Consider the following 27,875-nt stretch of genomic DNA (forward strand, 5'->3'; position numbering starts at 1 on the left):
TTTTGAAATCCATGGGTCACACTTGTAGAGAAATATTTTGGGTTTTAATGTTGTTTCCTGTGAACCAGGGGCTCCATGCTTCCTGCAGCTGGTCTTCCTGTTTTGTTCTTAGAGTTGAGGAACATTCTGTGACGCACAGTAGGATATCCCTATGTAGGCAATGTTCACATAAATGAATGAGAACTCCCTCTGAGCAAAGAGATTTGGACTGTGCACCCATGGTGCTTTCTCCTAATGAGTGCCTGTTTTGGTTTGCTTCTCAGTATTTTCACTCAGGGTCAAAGTTAGCAGCTGGATCAGTCTTGTGCTGCAGCTGATTTGAAGCAACAGCCATGCGGTTACGACTGGGAACATGAATCTCACTATTTTTCTGGAAGAACAACCTGAATCATACCCAATGTACCTGCTCAGTTAATTTGGGGGATTCAATCCCTGGAATCTCCAGTTGAAAGGATCAGGTACCAGGTGATGGGAAAAGACCTCAATCTGAGACCCTGGAGAGCCACTACCAGTCTGAGTAGACACTACTGACAGTGATGGACCAAGGATCTGATTCAGTATGTCAGTTTCAAGTGTATTACAAAATTGAGAACATTTCCTTAAATTAAAAACAAGTCTAATTTATAAAAGTAATAATAAACCAGATTAATTGAAACCCAATAGAGGTCACCTATGTTTGGGGGATGGGGTGTAGGATACCCTCATAGCACATTTCCATCTGCCCCATAAACTCAGTGAAGTTTAAAGAAGCTTAAAGACTGATTCCCAAACCAACCATTTCTACAGTCATGGGCTATAGTTGTGGTTGCCATTACTGCAGAAGATTCACCTGACTCCAATGTCACTTGAAGGACAGGTGCAAATATATGGTCCTTCTGGGAAAAAGTTTTCATAGTCCCAGGTAGGTCTTTAAATCCAAGAAAATTTTGTTCATTTCCACATATGACAGGTATTTAAAGGTACAATCTTAAGGTCTACTTAATAATTTTGTTTTGTGGGGCTTACTCCCAGAAAAGCATTGCAGCCTAAAGAACTTAGCTAATAAATTATGAGAGAGAACATTTTGTATTTTCGTAACCTAAAATGGTGGATCCTTTCCTAGTCTGAATGTCTAACTTTCATAGGATTTGATAATGTCAACATTTCACTAAACAGCTTGAGGACAATATACCTTAAATACCGCCACCTTCCATATGACCTGTCCACTCCAGTTGTCTTCGGAAACCCGGTTTCAGGTGCCTTTACCATTTGAGGCAACCAAAGAAGCAGCCTTGTTGGTTGTGATGCCAAAACTTTGGAACTCCCTCCACAGGGAGATTCATCTGTCTCTACCTATCATGGTCTTTCATCAGCGGGTGAAGACTGTTTTGTTTTGTTTGACATACCCTTAGTAACTGTTTTGGCCCTCCTCCCTGGTTTTGGAATTATGCGTGTTTTTTTTTTAATGATTTTGCATATACTTCAGATTTTAAATGTTTTAATGCTGAAATATTTTAATATTTTGATGCTGGCCACTTTGGGAACCCTACGTAGATGGAAAGGTGGCACAGAAATGTTTTAAATAAATAAAATAAATATGCTCAGATTGGGGACCACCACTCAAACCTAGGAAGGAGATTCACAACACTGTAAAGACCACAACAACAGTTCTTATTTTGATGAAAATGAACTTGAATATGGACTTGGCACTCGTTTTGGAACTGAAGAACATGGCTCATATGTCTTTAAATGTGCATCCTGGATAAACTTAGAATAGGTGAGAGCATCGCTTCGTTTTCCTGTCCGAGATTTTTGTTCGAGAAATAATCCCATGTTATCTCTGTAGGGGAGAGCGATGCTTCTGGAAAACAAAGGCTCCTCTATTTCCAGCAGTTGTCGGACATGACGGGAAATTTCCTGAAATGCAAAAGGGAGGTTACGAAAACAATCTTCATTGGGTATAAAATGGAACAGGAGACTCTTTTCAGTTTCTGATTCCACTTTTTCTTTCTTTGTACTGTATGATACAACAGGTAACCTGGCAGGGTAAAAATCTGAATGTTCTGTTCTCATCAGAAAGATGTTAGCAGATTCTCAGCATTACGCTGGCGGCGGCTGCTGTTTTATTGTTACAAGCAAATCACATCATCTGTGTGAGAGCTTTAAGAGACAGAAAGCTATTCAGTACGGATAGAATTCTTTTATCCCACCCTTCTTCTAAGGAGCTCTGGGTGGTTTCTTTCCTCCCCATTTTGTCCTTGCAACAATCCCATAGGGCACGTTTGGTTAAGAGAATATTATTTAGTTAGATAATTTATTGTCTGCCTTTCTCATTAAGACTCAAGGTGGATTAAAGGATTATACAAACAGTGCAACGAAGTGTAATGCATATAATATGCATAATATGCCTTGATTCCCTGAGAAAGGCTGACTGTAAATACAATCATTGGATGACACAATTAGAGAATGATGAAATAAAAAGTATATTATATCCAATAAACTGGCTTTCACAATTAGAGAACAATTAAATAAAGCAATAATCAAATCGTAGAATGAAGGGGAAAGGGAAAAAAGAAACTGCCTAAAATTTTCAGAGGCAATTACAACATTATTACCTTTATAAAAATGCCCTCCTAAGCAGTTCTGTTTTGCACATTCTTTGAATCAACAGAACAGTGGAAGATTTCAGTGTTGTTACTCTTTAAAGTGCCACTGGACTTTTGTTTTATCTTGTCAGGTAGGCTATTCTGTAGATGGAAGTCACAACGGAGAATACTCAGTGATGGGTAGCTGTTGGGTGCAAGGTGGCCTCTTCAGAAAATTTTGTGTAGGTGTGTGAAGTTGTCTCAGCAGAGCAGGCTGGATCCTGACTAAACTGCCAATTTCTGGTGATTTCCCTTTCTTGTAGCAGACTCCTCTCATGTTGTTCCTCAGGGTCCCCTATTCCCCCCCCCCAAATTCAGATTTTATGATGCACATTCATCAGTTCCTTTGGCAGGTAGGGAAAATGGTTTGGTTTACCCACCCCCAAAACCGAACTGCCTGTTTTCTCATGATTCTCCCCTCTTGGGAGAGATAAACACTTGCCACGGGTTCAGGGTCTAGATCATGACACAGCTGGCCCAATGTCACCCAGTGAGCTTCATGGCAGACATGGGGATTTGGACACAAGTTGCCCAGATCTTATTCTGACCCTGACTACATCTCACTGGCCTCACACCACAGAATTCTAGACTTGCAACAGAGGTGATTAAAGGAGGCAGAATGTGGAAACGTTGTGATGTTTTGACAATTACATTAAGCCAGTTCCTTCCCATAACAATTAAGTAATCCAAAACCAAAGAAGATGAGCTTGTTTTTTTAACACTTCAAAATATTATTATTACTGTCAATTCACTCTGAAGACTGGATTTAATTGTCTCAAATTCCTCTGGAAAAAAATGGCTAGAAAAAAATACAGCATTTGGATTTAAGTTTTATTATGAAACCACAAGTGGTACCCAGCATACTTTTCCTGAAGCTGTGTTTTTGAATACTACTCCACGTGTATGACCAATTGATGCAGGGCTGCAACTCATCAGCTTTATTATAGTTCTTCTCAAAATAATTAAAAACAATAATAATTGTTGACACTGCAACTCCCATAATCATCCAGCAGCTGGTAGATAATTTAAGAAAAGTCCTAGCCCTACTTTCTGATGACGTATTAAGCTTGTCACAAACAGACAACCATCACTTCCATCATAGATAGCACAGGAGAAAGTTCTGGAGACAATTGGGGCCAGGATGTTGCAATTCCCTTCATTTTGACACTGCAACTACCATGATCATCCTGAAGCTTGTGGTCAATTTTGATAATTTTTGCTTTATTTTCTCATGAGTTACACCTGCCACAATCAGAGGGATGAACGGACAGACATACTTTTTTATTATTAAAGATAAGACTGCTGGTTACAGCCATGTCTTTCCCAAGTTAATAATAAATCTTTGCAACAGTGATTGACCATGGCAGTTCATTTTCTTATACAATTGTGCTTTAATTAATTCATATTTTTAAGAACTATTATATCGCACTATTGCTCTACTGAGCAAAAAAATTTCAAAATGGCAAATAAAAACAGAAGGGGCTATCACATGAAACTTCATGGTTAAGATGCAAACAAGTAATGCAAAATGCAAGCATAAAGTTGTGGGAAGAGACACTATCACCAGTCTGGTGGTCGCATGTGCTACAGAAAGCTCCACCCCAGAAAGAAAAATGACAGCATCATGCCAGATTACATTTGTGAGGATTGTGCCACATTCCTATATGGACTGGGCGGGGGAGGGGGGCGAACACTAAAAAAAGAACAGGAGCAACTGCACAGGAATGCAATGTACTGGTGGTTGAATTGAGTGAACAAGTGACAACAATGTGAGGAAATAGGCTAGCATGCGTTTAATAAAATTGGAATAACAACTTGACAAAAAGTATGATCTATGTAAAAATAGATATGTTCTGTGGTTTTGTTGTGACAATAACTTAAGCCTTACTGTTACATTGAGGATACAACCGTGTTCCATGTGCTCACCTTCATATGCTCAAAATTAGTTATCCCAATCTGTGGCAGATTTGAACAGTTTACATGGATGAGCTTCCGTCCAGAGATAAAGTTTTCAGTAAAGCATTCCTGTTACACACAAAAAAGTAAATACTATGTAGCAGGTGCTAAGAGAAGTGATAAAACCACCTTTGCTTATCTCTTGCACTGTAAACCCCAAGAGGCGCAATTTCATAGGGTCACCATGAGTTAGTTGTGATTTGATGGTACACTTTACCTTAGAAATCTTGGCTGTTTGTCCCAGTCTGCCAACTGCCATCCTTGGCTAAATTCTGATACAATCCAGTAGACTGGCACCATCAAACAATGACAAAATCTATTCAGCAAATGAATAAATAGTTCCTGGATTGATTCCACCCTTGCGTCCCCTGCTGCTCCTTTTGCCTACAAAGGTCTCCCAGAATGTCCAGGTAATTGCACCTTTGTTCATATCACCCCTCAAAACTCAAGGGAGATTCTGTAGAAACTTTGGCACAGCCATTTTGTCTCCCCCAAACCATTAGTATGTCTAAGTGCATGAAACTGTTGCATGAACAACTATTCTTTCCTTGGTCGTTCTTGCCTCTATCTCCCTCCCTTTCCTTTGTCTCTCTTGTCACATCTTGGATCTGTCTTTTTGCACTGTGCAAAACACCAGGCACACTAACAGAAATATCATCACTAATAATAAATACCCTCAATAACTAAGTATCTCCGATTCATGGACTTACCATATCCAGACCATTTTATCTACGTACACTTTAATCATCACACTTCAGGTATCAGAATTCCTGTGATCCATTATGGGCCAGTCCCATACTAAAAACCCAGAATTTCCAAGACACGGTTCACAGCAAAAGACTGAGTAATGCCCTCTTTGTGATGATACCTTCCTTCCTTTCATCTCATTCCTCCCCACTTCTCAGGATATTCAACAGTGCTTAAAGCACCTAACACACACATGATGAACCAGACCTATGTAAAGATTAAATAAATAGCTATTTGGTTAATAACCCAGAGATTTTGAATTTCATTAAAAAAGAAATAAAATTCTTTTCTGAAGCTAATGATACCTTAGATATTAGTTTTCTAACAGTATCATTCACAGCCTTACTCAGGTCTTAAAAACTGAAGACTGTGGCTTTCTTTAATAAGCCAGTCCATCCCACCTTGGATCTTCCTCTTTCCCTACTGCCTTCAACTTTTCTACCGTTAGTTAGTTAGAAGGTAGTTAGGTTTGCTTAATCTAACTACAGCAACGAGTTCTGCACACCCAGTCATTAAACTATTTAAGGAAGAGGCAGACTGGGAACTTAAAATAATAGCCCGGAGTGAGCCAGACTTAGTGGTCCATGCACCACTGCAGAAGCTACTGAACTCTGACCTGACCAGAGGCACCAAGAATGGGTGCAGGCTCACTCACTGCCACCTCCTACACCACTGCCAGGGTTGGCCCTGCTGGCAACTTGGCTGCTGCAGCGCCAGCAGAGCTTCTAGGGGCTTAGTTGTGCTTCGTACTGGCTACCTCCTGCACACTCCCCGGGGGCACTTTCCTTGTAAGCAAATGGACAGTCCGGCCCAATATCGGGACAAAGCAAGAGGCTTTTCCTGGCTCCACTGAAGCCCTGTCTCCCTTCATGCTGAATTTTTCTCTGTCGCTACTGACTAGGGAGAGTAACCATGCCCATGGAACTCCTTGCAGGACGTTTTTTTTAAATACCACTGGCTCAACGCATTTGTTTATGTGGGGCTTCAGTGGAAAATCTCCCCCATTAAGTCCTATCCTTTATACACTGAGCCGCAGAACATGTTTCTGGCAAACATTCTTTTAGGGTCACAATTGCCATCTCATGTTGACAGATTGATCTATTTGTTGTCAGAAAAGGACCCGCATATTCCCAAAAGAATGGCACTGTATGGCCTGGTGGCCAAGAAAATCAGGGCAAAGCAAACCATGAAAGGTGGCAAAGCTGGTTAGAGCCGAATGGGCATATTTCAATTCTTAAACTTTTTTTTTTAAATTTTAGTATTCTTTTAATGATTCTGGTTTTGTAAATTTTAACCTGTTACTATACTGTTTTAGATTGTAATGGCCGCCCTGTGGCCTTATACAATAAACGTGACTGACTGACTAGGGAGAGTCCCATTCCGGACCGAAGGGGCCCAACGGCGTCCCGCTTTTTTACCTTATATTCGGGGAAGCCCAACAATCCTATCCAGTCAGCCACTTCCTCGGGGGTCCAGGTTAAGAAGGCGGGGCCCGTCAAGGGCGGAGGCTCGGGCTCGCCTCCGGGTTCTTCCTGGTCCTCTTCGTCGGAGTAAGTTTTCGATTCAGTCCGGAGGCTCGACGCGGAGGCCGGGTGTAGCTCCGCGTGAGAGTCGGGCGTGCGCGACGGGCGCTTTCGGCGGGAGACCCAGGCGCCTCCTTCCTCCTCCTCCACCTCGTCGTCCTCGTCGTCGACATCGTCGTCGTCGTCGTCGTCCACCATTTCGTCCACTTCTTCGTCCGGCTTCTCGTCCATCCCGACCGGCCCGCGCCCAACCGACGGAGCTTCCCGCAGCGGCGGCGCTATGGCAACGCGTCCTTCCTGCAACCGTCGCCATGGGCACCGCGGCTTCCGGGAAGTGCTGCCTTCTTTCCTTTCCCCGTCCGGCGGCTCGAAAGCTGAGACGCGGCTGGGAGCGACCCTCGTGGGCTGTGGGCTCGAGGCGGGAAACCTCGTGGAGCGGAGGCCTGAGGCGGTGGTGGGAGGGACGGCGGTCGCCGCTCGGCTCCTTCCGGGTGTTTTCGGCTCGCCCTCGGCAAGGCTTCCGCTTTTCTCCGGCTCTTTTCGCCCGGCTCTCGGCTTCTCCGCCTGCCCATGTCGGACGTGCCGGCCGCAGCCGTTGCCGCCCCGTTCGAACCCCCCCCAGGAGGGGGCCCGCCAGGCGGCGACGGTGGCCTCAGCGGGGCTGACGGAGAAGAGGACGGCCGCCCGCCGCCGCCGCCGCCTTCTTTTCCAGGTACTGGAGTGGCGGGAGCGCGGCGGGCTGGGGCTCTGGGGGCCGGCCTGCGCAGTTGTTGGGGGGCTGGCAGAGGCCGCCCTTGTCAGGCCCTCTTTCTCCCTTGGGCAGGGCGACATCAGATGTCCTCTCGGCCTCCACCCCTCCCCCGGCACGCTGTCCTAGCAGAGCTTTTAACAGTTGGCCGCAAGGCGGAAATTCAACAGGTGCCTCCTCTTTCCCGGCCCTCTGCGACAGGAGGTGATTCCCCGGTGGCACCGACCTCACAGGGTTGTTGTGAGGACAAAAGGGGAAACGATCGTGAGCCGCTTGGGGTCCCCGTTGAGGGAGGAAGGCGGGATGTAAACAAAGGAAATAAAATAAATGTTCTGCCGGTCGCGTCGTTGTTCAAGGCGGGGAAGCGCCGCCGGGAAAGACCCCAGCGGGCGTGCTTTGCGTCTGTCGGGGATATCGTTGAGTTGGAGGCGACACTATAGTGGGGAGAGAGGGGGGGTCGTCTTCTGGGTTGGTGTGTTGCGCAAAGCCGATGAGAGAAGCCTGGCAGGAGGCGTGCAGAATTGGTTGGCATCGCAGGTGCTTAGAACAAGAATTGGGGGTGGTGGTGTCAAAGCTTATCTCTGGCTACTCAGGCAGTATGAAAAGGATCTTTTGTTCAGTATCTCCACCCCCTCTTGTACTTTTGAGAGGCTATTAGTAAGGGCAAGTCCATCTATTTAGCCTCTCTTTTAGCTAGCTCATTTTCATTCTGTCCTTCCTTCATTGAGCTCAGGGCGACAAACGTCCCCTCGTTCATTTTATCCTCACAACAACCCTGGCAGGTAGGAGAGGCCGAGAGAGTATCTGCAGCCCAAAGTCACCGATTAGTAGTCTTGGTAAGTGTGAATTTGAACCTGCATCTCAGCATTCTAATCATTACACTGTACTGAAGAGCCAGTGTGGTGTAGTGGTTAGAGTGTTGGACTAGAATCTAGGAGGCTAGGTTCAAATTGCCTCTCTGTCATGGAAGCTTGCTAGGTGTGACCTTGGATCAGTCACACACACTCCCAGCGTAACATGCCTCAAGGGTTGTTGGGAGGATAAAATGAAGGAGAGAATAATGTAAGCTATTTTGGGTTCTTGTTCAGGAAAAAGGAAGGGTATACATGAAGTAAATAAATAAAATTGGCTCTTTTCCCTAGACACACCCTTTTAAGTAACCAATCTCCTTCTGCTTAATGTATTTGTGTGGCCATTTGTAAGAAATTAGTGTTATGCCAAAGGCTTCGTGGTATGTGCGTGTGACCTGCCGTTGAGTTGCTACCAACTCATGGCAACCCTATGTTACCTCCAAAGTTACCTATTGTAAACAGCCTTGCTCAAATCTTGCAAGGTGAGGGCCGTTTTAATACATCCCCTTTAGGGCAGGTTAATTCTGAAACCTGTGGGGAAGGGGGTAGCCTTCCCTTGTTGTGCATTTTGGATTTGCTTCTTTGCTCCTCTTCCTTCTTTTCCGGACAAGATAGCCTACACAGTCCTTAAGCCAGCACTGCAGGTAATTAAAGTGTAATAAATTTAGCAGTACTTTTATAGTTGCTTACCCATCTGTAGATGTATTTGCACCCCAGAATGAGTCTTCGGTGAGCCCTTTCCTGGAAGCATTTGTTACTTGGACAAGTGGCTTTCATCATCTTCTGTGCTGATTTGTTCCCCTGAATTCACAGCCATGTAGTACAAGAGCCATGAGTATGAATGAACTCAACGAAAAGCTTAGGTGGTGAGCATTAGAGGTTCTCTGTGGTAAATGTACTTTAGGTGAGCAAAATTGGAGCACAGAGAAAACCACCCTGGAAAATGTGCTCTGCCCACAGAAAGAACTGTCCTCCTTGATTTAAAAGCTGGTGCTTGTTTTGTGACCTGCAGCACTATCCTCATTGTTGCTTGCCAAAGATGGAACACAAAACCAGATCAACAATATAAAATAACAGGATATCACAGAATTTGTTCAATAGACTGTTAACCAAAGTTAAATCATTCCATTAAAAAGTATTGAAAAGTGGAGCAGGAAGACTCCTAATGCTGCGTTCAATGTTGCATTTATCATCCAAGGAATAATTTGTCTGACTTCTTTGTTAACAGCCTTCTCATGCTGTAACATTGCTTGTTTCATAGGCTTGTTTGTCAGTCGATGGCCTCTAATAGCCTCTGTTCCCTTGGGGATTGGATTGTTAAAAAAATTTCCCCTAACATACCATCTGCTCTTTAATTAGGCTAATGCACCTTGCTGTAATAATTGCATCATGCAACAAGCAATAATAACATTGCCATAAAGGATTTTGCTGTCTTGTTTTTATACACCCGCAAGGATATCGTTTGCACTCTCAAGTGTACTACTACAAGCCTAAAGGGAACGCAGTAGGCTCTGTTGAGTAATGGTTAAACTTGAGGGCCTAGGAATAGGGAGTTCTAGTTTTGCTTCCAGAGTTAGACTTGATTTCCACAGGGCATATAGAAAAGACTGTTTCCTTACAGGATTTTCTTTAAGACCTAATGCAGAATCATAGCTAAAACACTGAGGTATGAATCAGGATGTCCCCAATTCAAATCATTTCTCTGTCATACACTTGCCAGTTAGATTTAGGCAAGTCGCAGTCTGTCTCCCTTTTGCAATAGGGAAATATACTCTACATTATGACTGATATAAATAATATATGACAATAAAATAACATATGTCAGTGGTTCTCAACTTGTGGGTCGCGGCCCCCAAGGGGGTCACGACGTGTTTTCTGGGGGGTCACCGCCACTGTCCTGGGACAGCCCCCATCCCGGGCTGTCCAGGACTAACCCAGATGCCCTGTAACCCTGATCCGTCCGCGAGGGCAGGGAAGACCCCAAGCAAAGAGGCGAGGAACCGGCCCACCGACAGCCGGAAGGAGCTGGGCTGCAGAGATGTGGTGGCGTGCCGCCGCACACCAGCTGTAGCCCCGCAGCCCAGCTGAGAGGCTGGCGGGCCCGTCCTGTGCACGGTCGCGCCTGTGCCAGGCGGATGACCCGGCGGGATGTGTGGGAGGCCGAGGAAGCTCCCCTGGCTCAACCTGTTCAGGTCTCGGAGGAGAAGAGGATGGTCCCCTTGAGGCCGCCCGAGGGTCCCCCCCCAGCCCTTCAACGCTTCTTCATATCAAAACAAAGACAAGAAACAGACTAAATGTTTAGGATGACATGAGGTTGGCTTTAACACTCAGCCATGAATTTTGAAGCTGGTTACCCAGATGCAAGCACAACCATCACATTAAATATTAATTATTTAATGAAAGTAATTAATTAAATATTACATTGGAATTATATTCTGATAAATCTATTTGTATTGTGTTTTCTTTATCCTATTGAAAATGTCATTTATGGCTTTATGCAAATGTGGCGGGGGTCGCAGGTTACTTGGCAATTGTAAAAGGGGGTCACGACTCGAAAAAGGTTGGGAACCACTGACATATGTGAAATGAAGATTATTAGTGCTCTAATATCAGAGCAATATAATTTATGTGGCATTATGATTTTTTGTGCTGCTTTACTTGTGAGCTACTTCAGACAGATCCCTGGAGAGAGCTGGCCCATATCTCTGCCAATATGCAAAGTGCATTGAATATTTCCTTTTAAAGCCAGGTACATCTGTTGCTGAAATATCTATTGTTGTGCTGGATGAGACAGACAGAAACTGGTGAACTTCCTAGATGATTGGAGAAGATGGTGTTTTGACCTCTTTTTCCTTGAATGCTTGTAAAGTTAATTAATAGATGTTCTTCCTCTGAAACATTTTTCCCACTGCAGCCATGAGAGCTTTAGGACGATTGCTTCCATTTTGGTACCATGTGATTAAATTCCACAACTATGGGTGAAGCTCCACAGATTTTTTTCTCTCTGCTCCTATTTTCATCGTTTTTTTCCATGCTCATTGATCCTCAGAACACTGAAGCTGTTGATGGCTGTGCCATCTGAATTTTGTGTGTGTGACCATGTTGTGTGTTCACCCCCTCAAAACCCCCAAATGTATCCTCTACTAAAGAAGACCCCCATTCTGAGGCCCTAATTATGCCAACAGTACTAAAATCACATTGCTGCTCCACTGGAATTCCTGTTCTATACTTTCCCTCAGTACTTTGTTTACTAGTTACTATCCACACATTTTCAACCTTATCTTCACAGCCATAAAAGCTTTAAGTGTGCTTTAATTAAAAAGTGAGCTCACAGAATCTTGGATAGCTGGATAGCGATGTCAAAATCTATACTTGCCTAGTCTTATCTGTAGTATCTATTAAGTTCTTAAAAAGATATCTTTTCTGAGCTGTTTGTTTTTCAGTTTGAGTAGTTCATCAGTTATGCTAGATGGGTGGTGGTGGTGGTATTTGAAGCCCAGAATAGGAGAGGAATAATTACATTAGTAGAAGCTTTGTGATAACATTGGTTCTTGTAGGTTATCCGGGCTGTGTGACCGTGGTCTTGGTATTTTCTTTCCTGACGTTTCGCCAGCAGCTGTGGCAGGCATCTTCAGAGGAGTAACACTGAAGGACAGTGTCTCTCTTCAGTGTTACTCCTTCAGTGTTACTCCTGTGAAGATGCCTGCCACAGCTGCTGGAGAAACGTCAGGAAAGAAAATACCAAGACCACGGTCACACAGCCCGGATAACCTACAAGAACCGATGAACTCTGACCGTGAAAGCCTTCTACAATATTTTGTGATAACTGTTTGCCAAACATTCCTTTTTAGAGCATCTAAACAAAAGTCTATAAAACTAGTCAAAGAAGCAAAACGGTTTCCCAAATGACTTTAAAGTGCTAGGAAGAAAAAGCATCAGAACTGATTTTTCTCAGACCATTTTGGAAACAGGTTGTTTGATTCCTCCTTTGTGAGCACTTCAGGAATCAATGTTATTCATTAATCTGTTTTATAAACTTTTTGAACCGTTAGTCATTGCTCCTTGCACAAGCTGTAACCCTTGCAAGATTCACATTGCAGTCTTAAGCAGAGTCAGTGGGTTTAGGAGGATGTAATTTTGTTTAGGATTGAACTGTTATGATACTTCATGCTCAAAATACATTGTCTCACCGAAGTCTTATGTGTGTGTGTGTGTTAAGCAACAGCTGGTTTGTCTTGAGCAAATTATGCTAAAGGATGTTGCATCTGGGGATGTATGTGTCCCATGAGTGAGCAGAAGTACTGAACAAATGCAGAATCTGGTAGGCAAAGGCAGATCAGTCATAGAATATCCTGGACACATCTCCAGCACCCTTTGACTCTACTGGTATTGACATTTTCACTCAATGTTATAAGTATTTTGCACCTTCACAATACTAGCACAGATTGGTATTTAATGCAGAAATAGGTATCCTTGAGGTCTTAGCATTTTTAAAAGCAAATTCTAGCTCTTACAGCTGCAAGAACATGAAGGAAATGTCCTAAACAGGAGAAGGACTGAGCAGAACTGTTAAGGAATGATATTGAACCTAGGGGGTTAAACTCTGTAACAGCTGGGCTTTGATCAGAAAATTCCTGTTTCAAATAATATTTTGGCCATGAACTCAGTATCTTTTGGCAAGCTGCTGTTCTCTCAGCCTCCATCCTAATATAAAGATAACACTGGCATACTTTCAGGGCTGTGATAAGGATTACAAAATACTGTACTCTGAAAGTTCTAAAAAAATATGTATATACCTATAATGTTAAATACTGTTATTTCAGTTCCCTTCAGGGCTCATTCCATGCTATGAGCTGACACAAATCTTCTACAATCCACTTTCCATTCTTTCTCCTCCTTCCATTCCAATAATTGCTAAGGAATTGTTGTTGGAAAAGCTGAATCATAGAACCAAGATAAATAGTACAAAATAACAAAGCATACATAAGGATATAAAGTACATTTTAAAGATACAGAATGATTTCTTTTATATTGACAGAGTGCAAAGCATACTCTGCCATTAACTATGGTATTGTGCTTTTATGACTGAGATTTGGACTTTGATGCATGAAATTGATTTTTTATGTATTTAAAACATTTGCAAGCCCACCATTCTCCAAGGAAGGCTACTGGTATCCAAGGCCTACAGTACTATTTGTTTCCAAATTCTACCCCAAAGTTTACATTAAAGTATAGTAAAAGAATATGTAGTGGGGTTATGTAAAGAATGTGATTTGTCTGTGTTGTAGTGAACTCTAGTTTACAACAATTTGATCTCTGCCTGGTCTCTGTTTGCAAGGAAAAGATTTAGATACACTGGGTGTTTATGCATGAGTTATGTGCCCCAAGTTTGATGCTGTTGGGAAGTGGATTTTGATCCTACTCCTCATAACATCGGGGTGCCATTATGCACCTGCTGGGCTTCCCTGGGTTTTCTTTGATCTTTCTCAAACCTGCTTTGTGTCAAAAAAGTCTGGATTATCCTGGTCCGGCCTACACAGCAGCCATTGCCCCCACTGTAGCCTTTCCTTTCCCTACTACAGAGTGTGTTTTGTCTTCCATTCAGTTGGTGATTTAATAGTGTTTTATGATAGTGTTATACCAAAATATTTATTGATTTAATAATAAATAAATATCAAAGTATGCATCAGGTTCTCGTGAGTTCCCAGCTTTCCTTTAAAAATATAAGGCCTTTTATGCATGGCTGTTTCACTCTCCATCACCCTTCTGACGACTTTGGGTCTTTGTGTTGAGTATGCATGCGGTTTCCGACCATCAGAGGTCGCCTCTCTCTCCCCCTGCATTTCCCCACATTTTGCCAGTATTTTCAAAGACCTGTTTTATCTCGAATTTCAAAACGCGGGGAAAGGCGGAGGAGAGTGGGGTGACCTCTGACAGAAACGGCATGCATAATCAACACGAAGACTCAAAGTCATCAGAGGGGTGATGGTGAGTGAAACAGCCATGCATAAAAGACCTTAGTCTCTAGCTGCTTTCCTTGTGAAGATATCTGGGAGAAAGTGATCTCTGCAATGAAATGGGCCTACTTCTTTTTGATGAAAGCTGGGAACTCAGAGATCTTGATGCATATCTTGGTATAACGGTGTATGAGTGTAACACTATGAAATCACCAATTAAAAAAGAAAACTAATTACCAGGGAAACCTACTGTGTGGAAGCCCCATTGCTGCTGTGCTACATTAGCAGCTGGAGCAGCAACAGGGAAAATACACAAGCCTCTTCTTGCGTGGAAAACACCAGTGTCATCTGGTGACTTTTTCTAAAAAAAGTCATCCAGTCATGTGATGCATGGCTTTGCATGATTCTCAGGTGTCTCTGATTGATGGAAACATCCCAGATTTTAATCAAGATATTGGTTGTAGCTGTTTTTAAATCTGTGTCATTATCCTGTTCAGTGCTCCTGGCTTTCACCCTATATTAATGTTTCTGATTTTCAGCAACAGTCTTGGAAGCAGTTTGGGAGCTATTCCAATGATCCATGAATGAGGTCTTTGCTCCTCTGCTTTCCCTACTCGTTAGCAGGGAGACACACCTGCTATCAAAAGCCGCTGCAGTACAGAGAGCATGGGATTAAAAGTAGTCCTGTACTGTAACTGAAAACAATTTTGCAAGATTCCATAATAGATTTATGGAATAAATAGTATTTATTTATAATACTATTAGATTACATAATAGATTCCAAAATAGATTTGCTTCACTCCCTATGGAAGCTACCTGAGATTCCAGGTTCATTCAAATACTGGTGTATACATATCCGTGACACGGTTCACACACTCTTGGTGTCCTTAATTTTGAAGGCTTGGATTCTGCTGAAAATAGTGACTATCTTTTCCTTCCCACTGCAGCCCAAAATGTCTCCCAAAATGCTGTTTCTGGGGAACAGTCCTGTGATTTGAGAACATCAATATTGTAGCTTCAGTAAGCATTTAATTGTGTCTTTAAACTTGTGCAATACCAGTTTGTGAAATCTGGATATTGCCTGTGTTCTTCCTGGAATTTAAACAGACATTAAGGAAGTTGAGCATACATTTTAAATTGTGGTTCTGATAGGTCTGGAGCCTAACAAACAAATATAAATGTTCTTGCTCCTCCTTCAAAATCCTCTTTTGAAGCCCTGCTCAGTCTGTCTTTGCTCTTGAAGGTGAAGCAGATGCCAGCATGTAGCAGGACCTTCTCAGATGTGGTATTTATTTTGTGATCCTTCTCTGGCACCAGATCTGATGCCTTTTCAGTGTTGGATGAAAACTCATTTTAAGCAATGAATCTTCTTTAATATTCTGTGTGGCTTTTGTTCGCTTCTTAATGGTGTTGTTTTTAATTATATATTTATATTTAAATCTTATTCATGTTCTATCCCTTTGTGCTTTTTATGCGTTTGTTCTGCTTTTCTATGCTTTTACTGGCTTTTGAGGTTTTTTAAAATTTGTTTTGCATTGTTTTTAATTTTTTTCAACATGTTAGCTATCCTGGGGACAATTTATCTGGTTGAGGGATAGAATATGAACACTTTAAAATATGTTTTACTACCATCATCCCCTTGGGGGATTGTTGTATGTTTATGTGTTTCCTAGGGCTCTGCAATCCTAGTTTACAGTGTCATTCTTCAGTTTTGTGGTTAGAACCTCTCCTGAAGTTAGATCTAATTGCCTTGGGGTGTCTGTGTGTGTGTGTGTGCCATCAAGTCACAGCTGACATATGATGACCCCCGTAGGGTTTTCAAGGCAAGAGACATTCAGAGGTGGTTTACCATTGCCTGCCTCCATGTCACGACCCTGGTAGTCCTTGGAGGTCTCCCACCCAAATACTTGCCATTGTCGACCCTGGTTAGCTTCTGAGATCTCACGAGATCAGATTAATCTGGGGCTATCCAGGTCAGGGCAATTGCCTTGGAGCGAAAGCTTATTCTTTTAATGCACATTATACAGCAGATGTGTTGTCTTTTCAAAGCTCTTTGACTGGAAGTTGTTAAAGATTCATTAAGATCTATGAAACCTACTGAGGCACAAAAACTGACTATTGCATGAAAAGCTGCTTGTCTGCAAGACTTCTTGTATGTAATGTTAGATGTTCGCTAGAACCCTACACATACTGCAAGATAAAAGATTGTCTCTTTGCTCTCTTTTAGAGAATGAAGATTCAACTCAGAAGTCAGAACATGCATCCCAGACAGCTGCCACTTCAGAGAATGATACCTTACAATGCAGGTAGGAAATAGATGTGTGATATAGACCTATGTGAAATACTGTTCAGGAGCAAAGAATGGAAGAAGACATCTTTCTCTGCCATGCATTTCTGTGAAGCACAGATCTGGCAGTCTGATCTTTTCCTCTCAAGATAAGGGGGGAAATGTAACTTCTGCCAAATGTTTGGTTATGAAGTCTTGTCTATTTTGCTAAACGTGTAAAGTAGGGAAAGACCAATTATTCTTATTCAAGAGAGCTTAATTGCTGGCGCAAAACTTTTTGAATGATGTATTAATATTGAGTGTATTCATTTCACAAAATTTATATCCTGCCTTTCTTCCTGTACAAGGGCCACCCAGGTGGCTAACAAATTAAAGCATACACAGTAAAATTGTATTTTAAAACCACTATAACCACCTAAAATCCACATTAGTTAAAGTTCACATTGTATGCAGTACCCGTGAACAGAAATCTGGCCTTTTGCTGATGTGTTTCAGTAACACTTTTTTAAAGTTAGAACTGTATATAGTGCAGCTAACTGTGCTTTAAAAAGAAAGATTAGTTAAATGGGTCAGAGTTTGTTTTTTGTTCCTCATGACAAGTGCAATGTTATTTTTAAAAGTAGTTTGAGTAATCCTGGCTCCGATGCCAGTGAAACCAGTAGGGTAGTAGATTTAAATCACTTCTTCCTGTTTTTTGTCTCTATTCAGGGATGCGGTGTAGCAGACTAGTTGATGCCAAATAGTTTTGTGCATAATCTCTGGGTTAGTGTGAATTCTTAGTAATTTTCTGCAGCACAACTTTTGTTCACTGCTCTAGTACAGATTTAACTCTTAATAAAAAATCTCTGGGTTTGGTCATGATTTGTCCTTAGTTGCCAGTTGGCTTCCAGCTACAGTTCAAATGCAGACACAATTTCCAGTAGTGGCAGTTGCATGAGCAGCAATATCCATAAGGAAACCCCCTCTATGGGAACATAATTTTACATGAGGGGATTAGAAATGAGTGGAGAAGAAACTGGCACTATTCTGCAGCTTTCAGCCATTTGTGAGCTTTCATTCTTTTTTCATACAAATTCTCCCAACAACTTAACTTGTTTTGTTATTTTGAAACTGGGTAGGGCCATAGCTCAGCATTAGAACACCTGTTTTTGCATGTGGAAGGGCATGGGTTCAATCCTTGGCAATTCCAGTTGAATGGGTCTCATATAGCAGGGGCTTGGGAAAACATCTGCCTGTGGTCCTGGAGAGCTTGAGGTAGCTGGCAGGGACAGGAACTTGCTACAACCTATTACTGTTGTAAGCCCTCAGTTAGGCCTGTTATGTCTTAAGAATTGAATAAGGCTTCAGTCTTTTTAAAGTTCTTTATGAAAGCTTTATTTTTAGATATAGAGTTGTTTGAACAAAGGTATCATATTATTCTGGTGTCCTTTTTTGCCTAACAAAATTACGGCGCGGTAGTTACTTCATTCTGAGTGGAGAGCATGATTTGTTACTCCAATGTTTACAAAGTAATCCAGCTATGATGGGATTATTGGATGGGCTCAGCTGGGCTGAATTTTGCTACCTAAGGGAATATAACAGACAGATGGTTCACACTAAGACATATTCACTTGGATGTGATAGTAAAAAACATGCATAAGTGAAATCCTGTTTCTTTAGTATCTGGGGTCCTATTTTGAGCCCTTTTTTCGTATTTCCAGCTGATTGATTGATTGATTGATTAGAGCTTCATTTATGCTTGCTTTGCCTGCCTGTTGCATGCTCGTAAAATGTTTTGAATTGATCTGTCTTTCTCTGAGAGGCTGCAAAATGGATCGCCTGTGAAAGGGGGTGCTACAAAGGATTTGACAAGTGGTGATGCTGATCTGAAAGAGCAAGATGTAGCAGGAGAGGAAGCCAACCAGTTCCAGGTACAAAAACAGGTAGGTAGGGGGTCTTGATGTGCAGTGTTATCGTCTTTGTTTCCAAATACATTATTCACCTTTGCTGCAAAGGACCAATGTGTTTCCTGAGGTTTGTGTCATACCCTGTTCATATTATGTGTGTGTTTCCTCTTAAGATATTTGAGCTGTTCTTTGTGATTTTCATATAGTGATTTTTAGTGCATCAGATTTGTGCACAACCAGTCATGAACTCTTTTTAGACAGTTAACTGTGGGGTATGCATTTTTTTAAAAATAAGCGTGAGATAGGAGGGAACCTTGAAAAGCTAATTCTGTGGGGTTATGTCCAATAAGGATGACCGCAAAGTTAGAAAAAATACCAAGGTGAAGAAGAGGAGTCTAACAAATTTAACAGTGCAGTTCTAAAAACACTTTCCCAGAAGTAAACCCCATTGAATAGACCTGAGTAGGATTCTGAGAAGATATGCTTAGGATTGCTCTGAAAAAATGGATCCTACACACCATTAGAATTTATATTTTAAAAAATTGTGACATAATGGAAGAGGCATGGAGGAACATTTGTTTGAACAGCTGTTGCTTGTACAGATAGGCACTGTAGTAGAGATTTGAACCTATACTATCAAATGCTAATTTTAGCATGAAAGTCCCTGGAAAGTGATCACTAACCAGGCAATGACATAGTAATTGGGGGCAACTGCATAAATTGTTAGCAAAACTTACTAGAACAAATTTGTGTTAATTTGGGATCTGTGGACATGGCCATATGTAATCTTGGAGCCTTTCTGATTGCTGAAACTGTATCTGTGCAGCTGTATTGAAGTGAACACTATATGTAGTTGCTTGGTTTTATTTTGATTGTCCATATAATGTCATGGATCCAGACTAATATAAATACTATGCCTGTGAAGCATAACTTTCTCCACTTCTGCAGCGGCACAAAATGCCCCCCAATCCTGCTGTTGGGGTAGCAGGAACTCCAGGAATAGGATTGGGGGCATTTGGAGCTGCAGTAGGGAGAGCAGGCGGCAATATAGGGAGAGCAGGCAACTTTCCATGGGTGAAAGTTCTTGCACCTGTGGAAATATTTGTCTGGATCCAAGCCATAATGAGATGGGAGTAACTTTTCAAACAATAAATTCTTCTCAGTGTTTTACTGCTTGAAACAATTTATTTTATTTCCTGATATTTCCCTCTTGGAGGCTCTAAGTCAGATATAAATTGAAGTCTGGTGCTTCAGGAAATTTTTAAAAGCCAAAAATAGATTCCTTTTTAATGTCAGGGTAATGTTCTACATATTGCAATGAATGCAATTTGTCAAGTGCGTTTGCTGGCATTTGTCAAAATATCAGCACAGGATAATTCTATATATAAAATCTAGCCTGTACTGGAACATGCATCTGAATAAGTAGGCTCTGGCTAAAGAAAGATTATGCCACGTGTTAATCTTTAAAGTGCCACAAATCCTCTCACTATTTTGGCAGCAGGCTGACATGGCTACTCCTCTAGAATTTCTCTCTCTATACAACCTACCCTTTTTGTTCAGTACCTCTAGGCTTGAATGAGGCAGGACAATTTTGGTGGTAATTCTTATTGGGCAGCCAGCCTGTACTGTTAAAAACGGAGGCTATCAAGCAGGATGCAGGCAGTATACTTCCTGCTCAGTTTCTTCACTGGTCCTTTTGCCTCCCTTCTACCTCACCTGTTTTGGCTAGCAAGACTACTTTTGCCCCACAGCAGATGTGAGAAGAGGGTTGCACAGGGCGAACAGGGGCTTGGAACAGAAGACACAGTGCCTGCAGTCTATTAGAGATAAGGAGTTTTTGAAGACATTGGTATGATATTAAGAAGATTTGTGTCTTGCATAGGAGGCTGTAGTGCAGATGACAAAGTATCCTGCCCCACAAGGACCAGGTGATATAGTCATGATACAGTCTGAATATACAGGTGCAGTGGATGTCCTTTCAGCAGAGCTGGAAACCACAGACCTGCTGGGTGAGCAGAAGAAAGGTAAGCAGCATGATTGCCTCTGGGACTGATCTGTAGCCAAAGTTACTATGTAAGAAACACTTGTAAATTTAGTGCTTATTTGCCTTACAGGGTATGTCAAGTCTTGAAGGCAAAATTGACATATATAGGCTGACAGAGTGGGAGACTGGGCACTAGATTCTTTTAAATTTTTATTTTTCATTGTAATTGTGTCAACTGATATGTGAATTCTGGTGAAGAACACTCCTTTTCACCTCTCTTGTATGGTCTTGGGCTGGGGCTATCCTATTGAGCTTCCAGTAAAGTACATGACTAAAGCATGATGGCAGAGCAGGAAGTTCTCAGGAAAGTAGAGAGACTGAAACAAAATAGAATCAGAGGTGGTTTTGCATTTTCTGATCTGTGGCATGGGGGTAGGGGTGGGCAGATTCTCAAAGCTAAATTTCACAGGATGTTTTTGCCAGTTAGGTAATAAAGCACTATCTAAAAAAACATTTTAGCATAGCGGATTAACTCAATCCATGTTTTGGTGACTGTTTAATGCTGTCACCAATCTACTGTCAGAATCCATTGCAGTGAGGTGCTTTAGAGTCAGACTACATTCTGGAAGACCTGGGTTCAAATCCCCGCTTTGACATGAAATTCTCTCTCCATCAACCTCACAGGCTTTTTGTGAGGATGAAGACGGGAGAATCATGTACCCAGCCCTGAGTACCTTGGAGAAAGGCAGGATAAAAATGGACTATGTAGACAGAAACTTTGCCCTGATGTGTTAAATGTGTGGAGAGCTCCAAGTTGGGCTGGATGTGTAGTAAAACAGCTGCATAACTGTGTCACTGTGAGGTTCACTGGACTGAATCAGCCACGCTAGAAAAGTAATGTCAGGTGGCACAGAAAGTTTGGTAATGAGTGTGAAGAGGATGGAAAGTGGTCACGGTTGTGCTCAAAAGCTCTGGTGATACATGGGGGCAAAACCACTGTTTGTCATTTGAAAGGTGGCAATTTTATGACTAGAATGCCTAATTCTGTTACAGAATAGTCTGCCCCCACCTCCCCAGTTCAATTCAATACAGGCTGTGATCACATTGCATTATAAGGGTAAGAAGACAGGGAAGCGACTGCAAATCGTGCTGCATGGCCATCAATCGATCCAGAGCGCTGATACAAGATTATTTAAAACTGCCTTTCTGCTTTTCATACTTGCACATCAACAGTAGGAGAATTAAAGAGCCTTGTGGCATGTGTGAATTTGGTCTAAGTCTGTCTTGTTTCTTTTTAGCTCAGCCACCTCCTCTAATTCCTCCCACTACCTGGACAAGTGCCAAGATAAGGGACTTCAAAACAAAGATGGCAAAGGAGAAGAATGCCCGCATGGTAGTGAAACGGGGTGAAGTAGTAACTGTCCGGGTGCCAACCCATCCCGATGGGAAGCGTGTGTGCTGGGAGTTTGCCACAGAAGATTATGACATTGGCTTTGGAGTCTATTTTGACTGGACACCTGTTACTAATACTGCCATTACTGTACAAGTCAGTGAATCAAGTGATGAAGAGGATGATGATGAAGAAGAGTTTGAAGGTCAGTGCACAACTGTACAAGGGGCAAAGCAATGAGACTGGTATCATAGAACCTATGAACTTCAGTGTGATTTGCATTTGTTCATACTTTTCTTGATTGAATTTCCACATCTTTATGTACCAAATGAAGAATGCCCTTCAAGACCTGTCTTTCATTTGTACCATGCATGGCCAGCAATTTTTATTTATTTATTCCCCCCATATGTTTGAGGTGTCTTTCAACGTGAAAACATAATGTCAGTAACTTCTAAAGCCAACAACATTAATAACATTTTATTTACTTATTTATTTACCCTATTTGTAGTCCACCTTTGTCACAGGAACTCAAGGTGGATTACACATAGTGAATCAGTACAGTCAACAAAAAGGGACATTCAATAACCAATGCATTAGGATTTTAGAAGTCTGGAACCACCAGAAAGAACTGAAGCACAGCATAAGTATTAACATGATGTATTAAGCGGTACAGAAAATTACATAATAGGATTCTACTTACAATAAAGCTATATGCAGCAGTATAGACCACAGTCTCAATCATTTATCCAAACCAGATAGATCAACTTCAGTATCACTGAAGCTGAACACCTGATGGCTTTCTAGACATTCATGTGCTGTGTCTTTTCCTCATGAGCGTAGAGTGGATTATGTGTGGTTCCTGGTTGGTCATTCATTTGACACTGCTGTGACTTCAGCAGTAGAACTGCATCATACTTCTTTGGACCATACTCTAGGGCAGCAATAGAAATGTGAAAAAGAATAAAACTTCTACAGCATTGTCAAAACCCCTGACTTGTCTGCTGAAACAAATGGCCCTTGTGCGTCATCTTGAAAAACAAGTGAGTGAATTCCACAGCCTTGGGACCACAATTTTTCTAGTTAACAGTCATAGAGTTTAAAAAACATTAAACAATGAAGTACTGCTTATATATTTGCTCTGTAATTGTTCATGTATGAAAGATGGGGCTGTTGGACTTTGAGATGTGGCACCTCAGCTGCATCACTGGCAGCAGATTATTTAAAGATCATAGTCCAGTATGTAGCATGATGTGCTTTTCATGTAGCTGCCTTTTAGACTGATGTCCTCAAGCCTTCAGTGCACCATCTACTGACTACTATCACTGATGGCTACATTGTGTTTTGGGTTTTTTCTTCTTCTCAGGGCCTATTCCTGTTGGTGATGTGGAAAGGGGCTCCAAAAGCTATTTGCGAAATCGCTATGGGGAGATCATGCCTGTCTACCGGCGAGACAGTCACCGGGAAGTACAAGTAGGCAGCCACGATTATCCAGGGGAAGGCATCTACTTGCTCAAATTTGACAATTCTTACTCCCTTCTGCGCAACAAGATTCTCTTCTTCCACGTTTATTATACCAGTTAAAGAAGTCAGTGGTGCTGGAAGTGAGCGTGACTGAAGGGGCACCAAAATAAGGAAAGCAAATTGCCTGCCAAGACTAATGTCTCTTTAACAGGCACCATCTGATGGCAGAATCGGACACCCACCTCTATGCTAATGTGCAGGTGACCTCATTCTGCTCTGCCTCACTGCTATAGTGGTTCAGCTGATCACTGGCAACTCGGGTCTGTTTTAGGCAGACAACAAGCTGGGATTTTAGCTACAGCAAGCAATGTACTGGATACCATTGTTCAGGTGTCTGCTTTTTCTTTCTATTGCACTTATGTGAACTGAAACTGAAGTATGCCTTTTTGAGGGGTGTGGCAAAGAAGGGAAACATTGCCATCTTCTGTTGTGCTATCTGCAAATAGATCCCTGGAAACAACGGCCGACATGGCCTGTGGAACTCTCTAGAATGGTGATGTTGTTGTGTTGCTGTACACTGCCTTTCGCTTGGTCTCTGGGAATCTTGTAAGATAGAACATGCATGGGCCACCTCAGTCCCTGGCAGCCTGTCTTCTCTCCCCTTATGTACAGTGTTGTTTCTCCAGCAACTGCAGCATGTCCGTTGCCCGCCACAGCTGGAGGGCAGTGGCTGCTATATATTTGGATTTTACAGGCTGGGTGAAAAGAGTCTAAATAGCATGTTTGTGCTCTAAATAAGGGAGCAAAGCCACTATGGAAGTTGGAATTATAAACTAGATCATTCTGATTATGGAAATGATTAGGACAATTGTCGGTAGCCAAGCCCCTCACTCCCCTGCGCTTTTGGACTTATTATTTTAGTGGGCTTGTCCTATAGTTACAATGTAGCTTAAGATAAGGGTGTCAAACTCAGTGGAATTGGAGTGCCAAATTCCTCATCAACTTGACGCCCAGAGGCCACATCTTTAACCAAAAATCCCTCTTTTATTTTAAATTGACACCAAATCACAATCAGTTTCACCTTGACTGATTATAGTTTCCGTGCAATTGCAAGAGATTAATTGATTTTCATGAAAGTAATCAGTTACACTAAAATTGGAAAAAAACTGTTTTTGATATTTATAGCTTGAATATAATGAAGGTTATTATGCTTTGCTCCCATTTGCCATGCAGTACCCTGGGATTCCTGGAGCAAGCATTCTCAATTACAGGATAGTTATGTAGAGGAATATGAGCAGCCCACACCCACTCCAGTGAAGGGGCTTGCAAGATAGTACCAGTGACCGAGCATGATGATGATGCATGCCATAGTAACCCTGCTGTGTTATAGCCCCTTATTCTATTGTAGGCATTGGTTTCTTTTGCCTAATTTGTGTGGAATGTGATCAGACCCTTGAAGGGTCTGATAAGATCTTCTGGCCTTATGTTTGTTACACTTAGTTTAAGATCTCAGGTCTTTAATCATTTTTTAAGAAATGCTGTTTCTTTCCATCCCTGTGCAGTTGCTCAGACATCAGAGGTCAATGCCCAACATAGCAAATACAACACAGCTACCTGTTACATTTCAGAAGATGGCAGTGGAATTGCCTGTCATTCATAGCTCAGGTCTTATGGGGGGAAGGATGTTCAGATAGGGGTATGTCTTTTTCTTTTTTACTGTAAGGTCTTGTTGTTGTTGTAGTAGGTAGATGGGCATTTGTTAGCCTTCAGGCTGCCTCCTCCCATCTGACTAGGTGGCAGGACTGCTTCTTAATTGCCTTCTGGGAGGGAGAATTACTTTCCTATTCCTACATGGCACTGGGAGAGGGAGAGCTCATAAGTCTAACAGAGAGAGAGAGAAAAACAACACATCCTCAACATTCAAATGGAGAAAAAGCAACCTGGTCAACTTTGTATTGTAAACAGTAAAAATTACAGAACGGCAGAAGAACAGACTGATCCCACCTAACAGTGAAGTGCCCTTCTGCCCACTCAAGAAACAAGAATGTGATTTTATTTTCTGATCAGAAGACTTGTTAGCCTTCTTCCTTTAGAGATGGGCTAAGTATAACAACAGGGTGCTTTGTGTGTCTTGATCGCTTCCCTCCCCTGAAAAAATATCTAGTGGAAAGGAAGTGACTAGAGATGGCTCCAATCAATTTGGGCCTGGGCAAGCTGCTTTGTTTCTTCTCTCTGGCACTCTCTTAGGGACGGGACGAGGAATGAGGCGGCTCCTACTAGCTTGGCAAGGATCATGTTAGGCTCTCTGGGCCTGAGTAGTGGAGGGTTCTCTACCATACCTAGGATGAGCTGAGAGGGAAGAAGAGACAGAGAGGCAAAAATCTAAAGAGGAAGGAGAGAAATGGAATTAAAAGCTGAGCTTCCTAGGACCTCAGCTAGAAACCTGTTTCCCAATCACTAGGCTGTGAACTAGGCAGAGCTGTCCAGGAGTAGGAGGGCAAACCTCCCCCCTTTTGGAGTCAAATGAGAAGGGTCCTTCTGAAAGCTAATGAATACTTTGCCTACCGGGCAGAAGATGTTTCTTTAGCAGAGGACTGGTAAATTTATTTATGAAGATTTCATGTTCAAATGTGATTATGCTTTTTAAAAAGAGCATTTGCTTTTTTTGTAATGTTTATGCTTGTCTCTTAGCATGATTGTAGCTAATACTCATAGTATCCTTCCCAGGGGATGCTTTTGCTGTGAATACACCTGTCTTTTGCTGGTGCAGATTTAGCAAGGGAAGGTATAAAGCCAAAGAATTTAGCTTCAAAGATGCCTGGTGTAATACCTTTGTGTCTTGTTGTGTACTGCTAGGTGATGTGAATTATGTAGCTAGCAAAGCAAATATGTTTGCAAAAGACAGTTGGTTCCAGTTAACTCTTCTCTTTTTAAGGGGAAAAAGGCTCAGAGAGCGAAAACCTCAGTCTTTCAAATGTTGGAAAAGAGAACTGGTTCTTGCTATCCTGGCTGTCAGAGGGGGTGGGGCCAGCCACAAAATGGCCACTGCAGGAAGTGGAGCCACACACAGAGGAAGCCCAAGTGCAGGGGGGTAAGAGTAGTAATTTTAAAAAATACACTGGGAAAGAGGATTTCAAGAGAATAAAACCAACACTGTTTTAGCAGCGGCCACCAAAACATTGGCTGTGCAGATTAAAATAACAATCAGAAGCCCTGATGTAGTTGAAGAAATATTACCTCAGCCACGTTCGTAAGGTACTATATAGAATTAGCAGGACTGAAATGTGAAAAATGTGTAGCAATTACAGGTACAGAGCCCTGTTATATTTGATCCCCAGTGTGTAGCCTAATTGTTAACTTAGGATATTGTGTCTGCCCTTACTTAATTTGCTTATTTCCCTTCCTCTTACAAAAAACCCAGTTCTGATAGTACTGTAGTAAGTGGTGATAGTATATTCAATACATATATGTGCTTTACAGAGCCATCTTAAGCAGAGTTAATCATGCTATTTGGTAAGGTTTCTGTAATTGCATCTTTTCTCCTTGTGCTAGAAAAACATGCTGTGGAGATAAATTGGGGCTAATCAATTGTATTGGTCCTTTCAGGCTGCTTGGGAGAATCAAAGCTGCTTTGTGTACCAGAAAAGGTGCATTAACCTTAATAACAAAGGACTTCTACCATCCACTCCTATTCCTGTTACTTTACAGGTCCTAAATACTTTTTTAAAAATTCAGAAAAAGTTTATTAAAAACCAGTGTAGTTTTCTGATTTACTATGGAACAAAAAATGAAACAGGAACTGAAGTTTTCCAAATGCTGAGAAATTAAAGATCATTTGGTCAAAACTGTCATCACAGCTAAGCTACATTGATGGCATTTTTCTCCTTTAAAGGTCCACTGAGAAAAGATTACCCAAAGTAGAATAAGTAGAATGCATTTACCTGGGCTGAATAAAGACCTTGCATTCATGGCCCATTACCAATGCTGATTTCTCCACACCCATCTCTCCCCTGGACATCACAGACTCTTTTGCATATCACCCCTAATCCAATCAAGCCTGCTATTCACATTTACATACTGTTCCTCTACTTAAAGACCGATGGATTCACATTCTAGCTGTATCTGAAGAAGTGAGCTGTGGCTCATGAAAGCTCATACCCTACCAGAAAATATTTTTGTTAATCTTTAAGGTTCTACTGGACTCTTGCCCTTTTTGACTACTCCAAAGTAGAATAGCAAGCATAAACGTAGCTAATCAAACTGCATACAAATTCCATGTGCTTACAGTTTGCCTGGTTCTCTTCAGCTGAAAGATGCTATCCCATTTCATTAATGCAGTATAAGCTGGGGTGCAGCTTCCTGATGCTACTGATTGTATCAGTTTGATAAGATAATAAGAGGGAAACACAGCAGTGTGTGCTGAGATATCTTGAGGAAGTAACTTCTGAAGGACTGATTGCT

General features: G+C 42.0%; 1 protein-coding gene and 1 long non-coding RNA gene across 2 annotated transcripts; one reads left to right on the forward strand and one right to left on the reverse strand.

Annotated features, from left to right (window-relative positions):
• Window positions 1–1,717: 1,717 nt before the first annotated feature.
• Window positions 1,718–6,821, reverse strand: LOC130479079 (uncharacterized). Its single transcript, XR_008933362.1, has 3 exons — window positions 6,746–6,821; window positions 4,551–4,649; window positions 1,718–1,896 (listed from the first exon to the last, which is right to left on the reverse strand). It is a non-coding gene; the product is annotated as an uncharacterized LOC130479079 (long non-coding RNA).
• Window positions 6,822–7,420: 599 nt separating this feature from the next.
• Window positions 7,421–23,588, forward strand: TMED8 (transmembrane p24 trafficking protein family member 8). The gene is made up of 6 exons (XM_056851387.1): window positions 7,421–7,562; window positions 16,634–16,712; window positions 18,495–18,615; window positions 20,465–20,603; window positions 21,862–22,158; window positions 23,317–23,588. The coding sequence occupies exons 1-6, from the start codon at window positions 7,421–7,423 to the stop codon at window positions 23,532–23,534; spliced, it is 996 nt and encodes a 331-aa protein (XP_056707365.1). The 3' UTR covers window positions 23,535–23,588.
• The last annotated feature ends 4,287 nt before the right edge of the window (window positions 23,589–27,875 follow it).

This window comes from Euleptes europaea, chromosome 6, assembly GCF_029931775.1.
Source record: "Euleptes europaea isolate rEulEur1 chromosome 6, rEulEur1.hap1, whole genome shotgun sequence".
In the NCBI taxonomy this organism is placed as follows: domain Eukaryota; kingdom Metazoa; phylum Chordata; class Lepidosauria; order Squamata; family Sphaerodactylidae; genus Euleptes; species Euleptes europaea.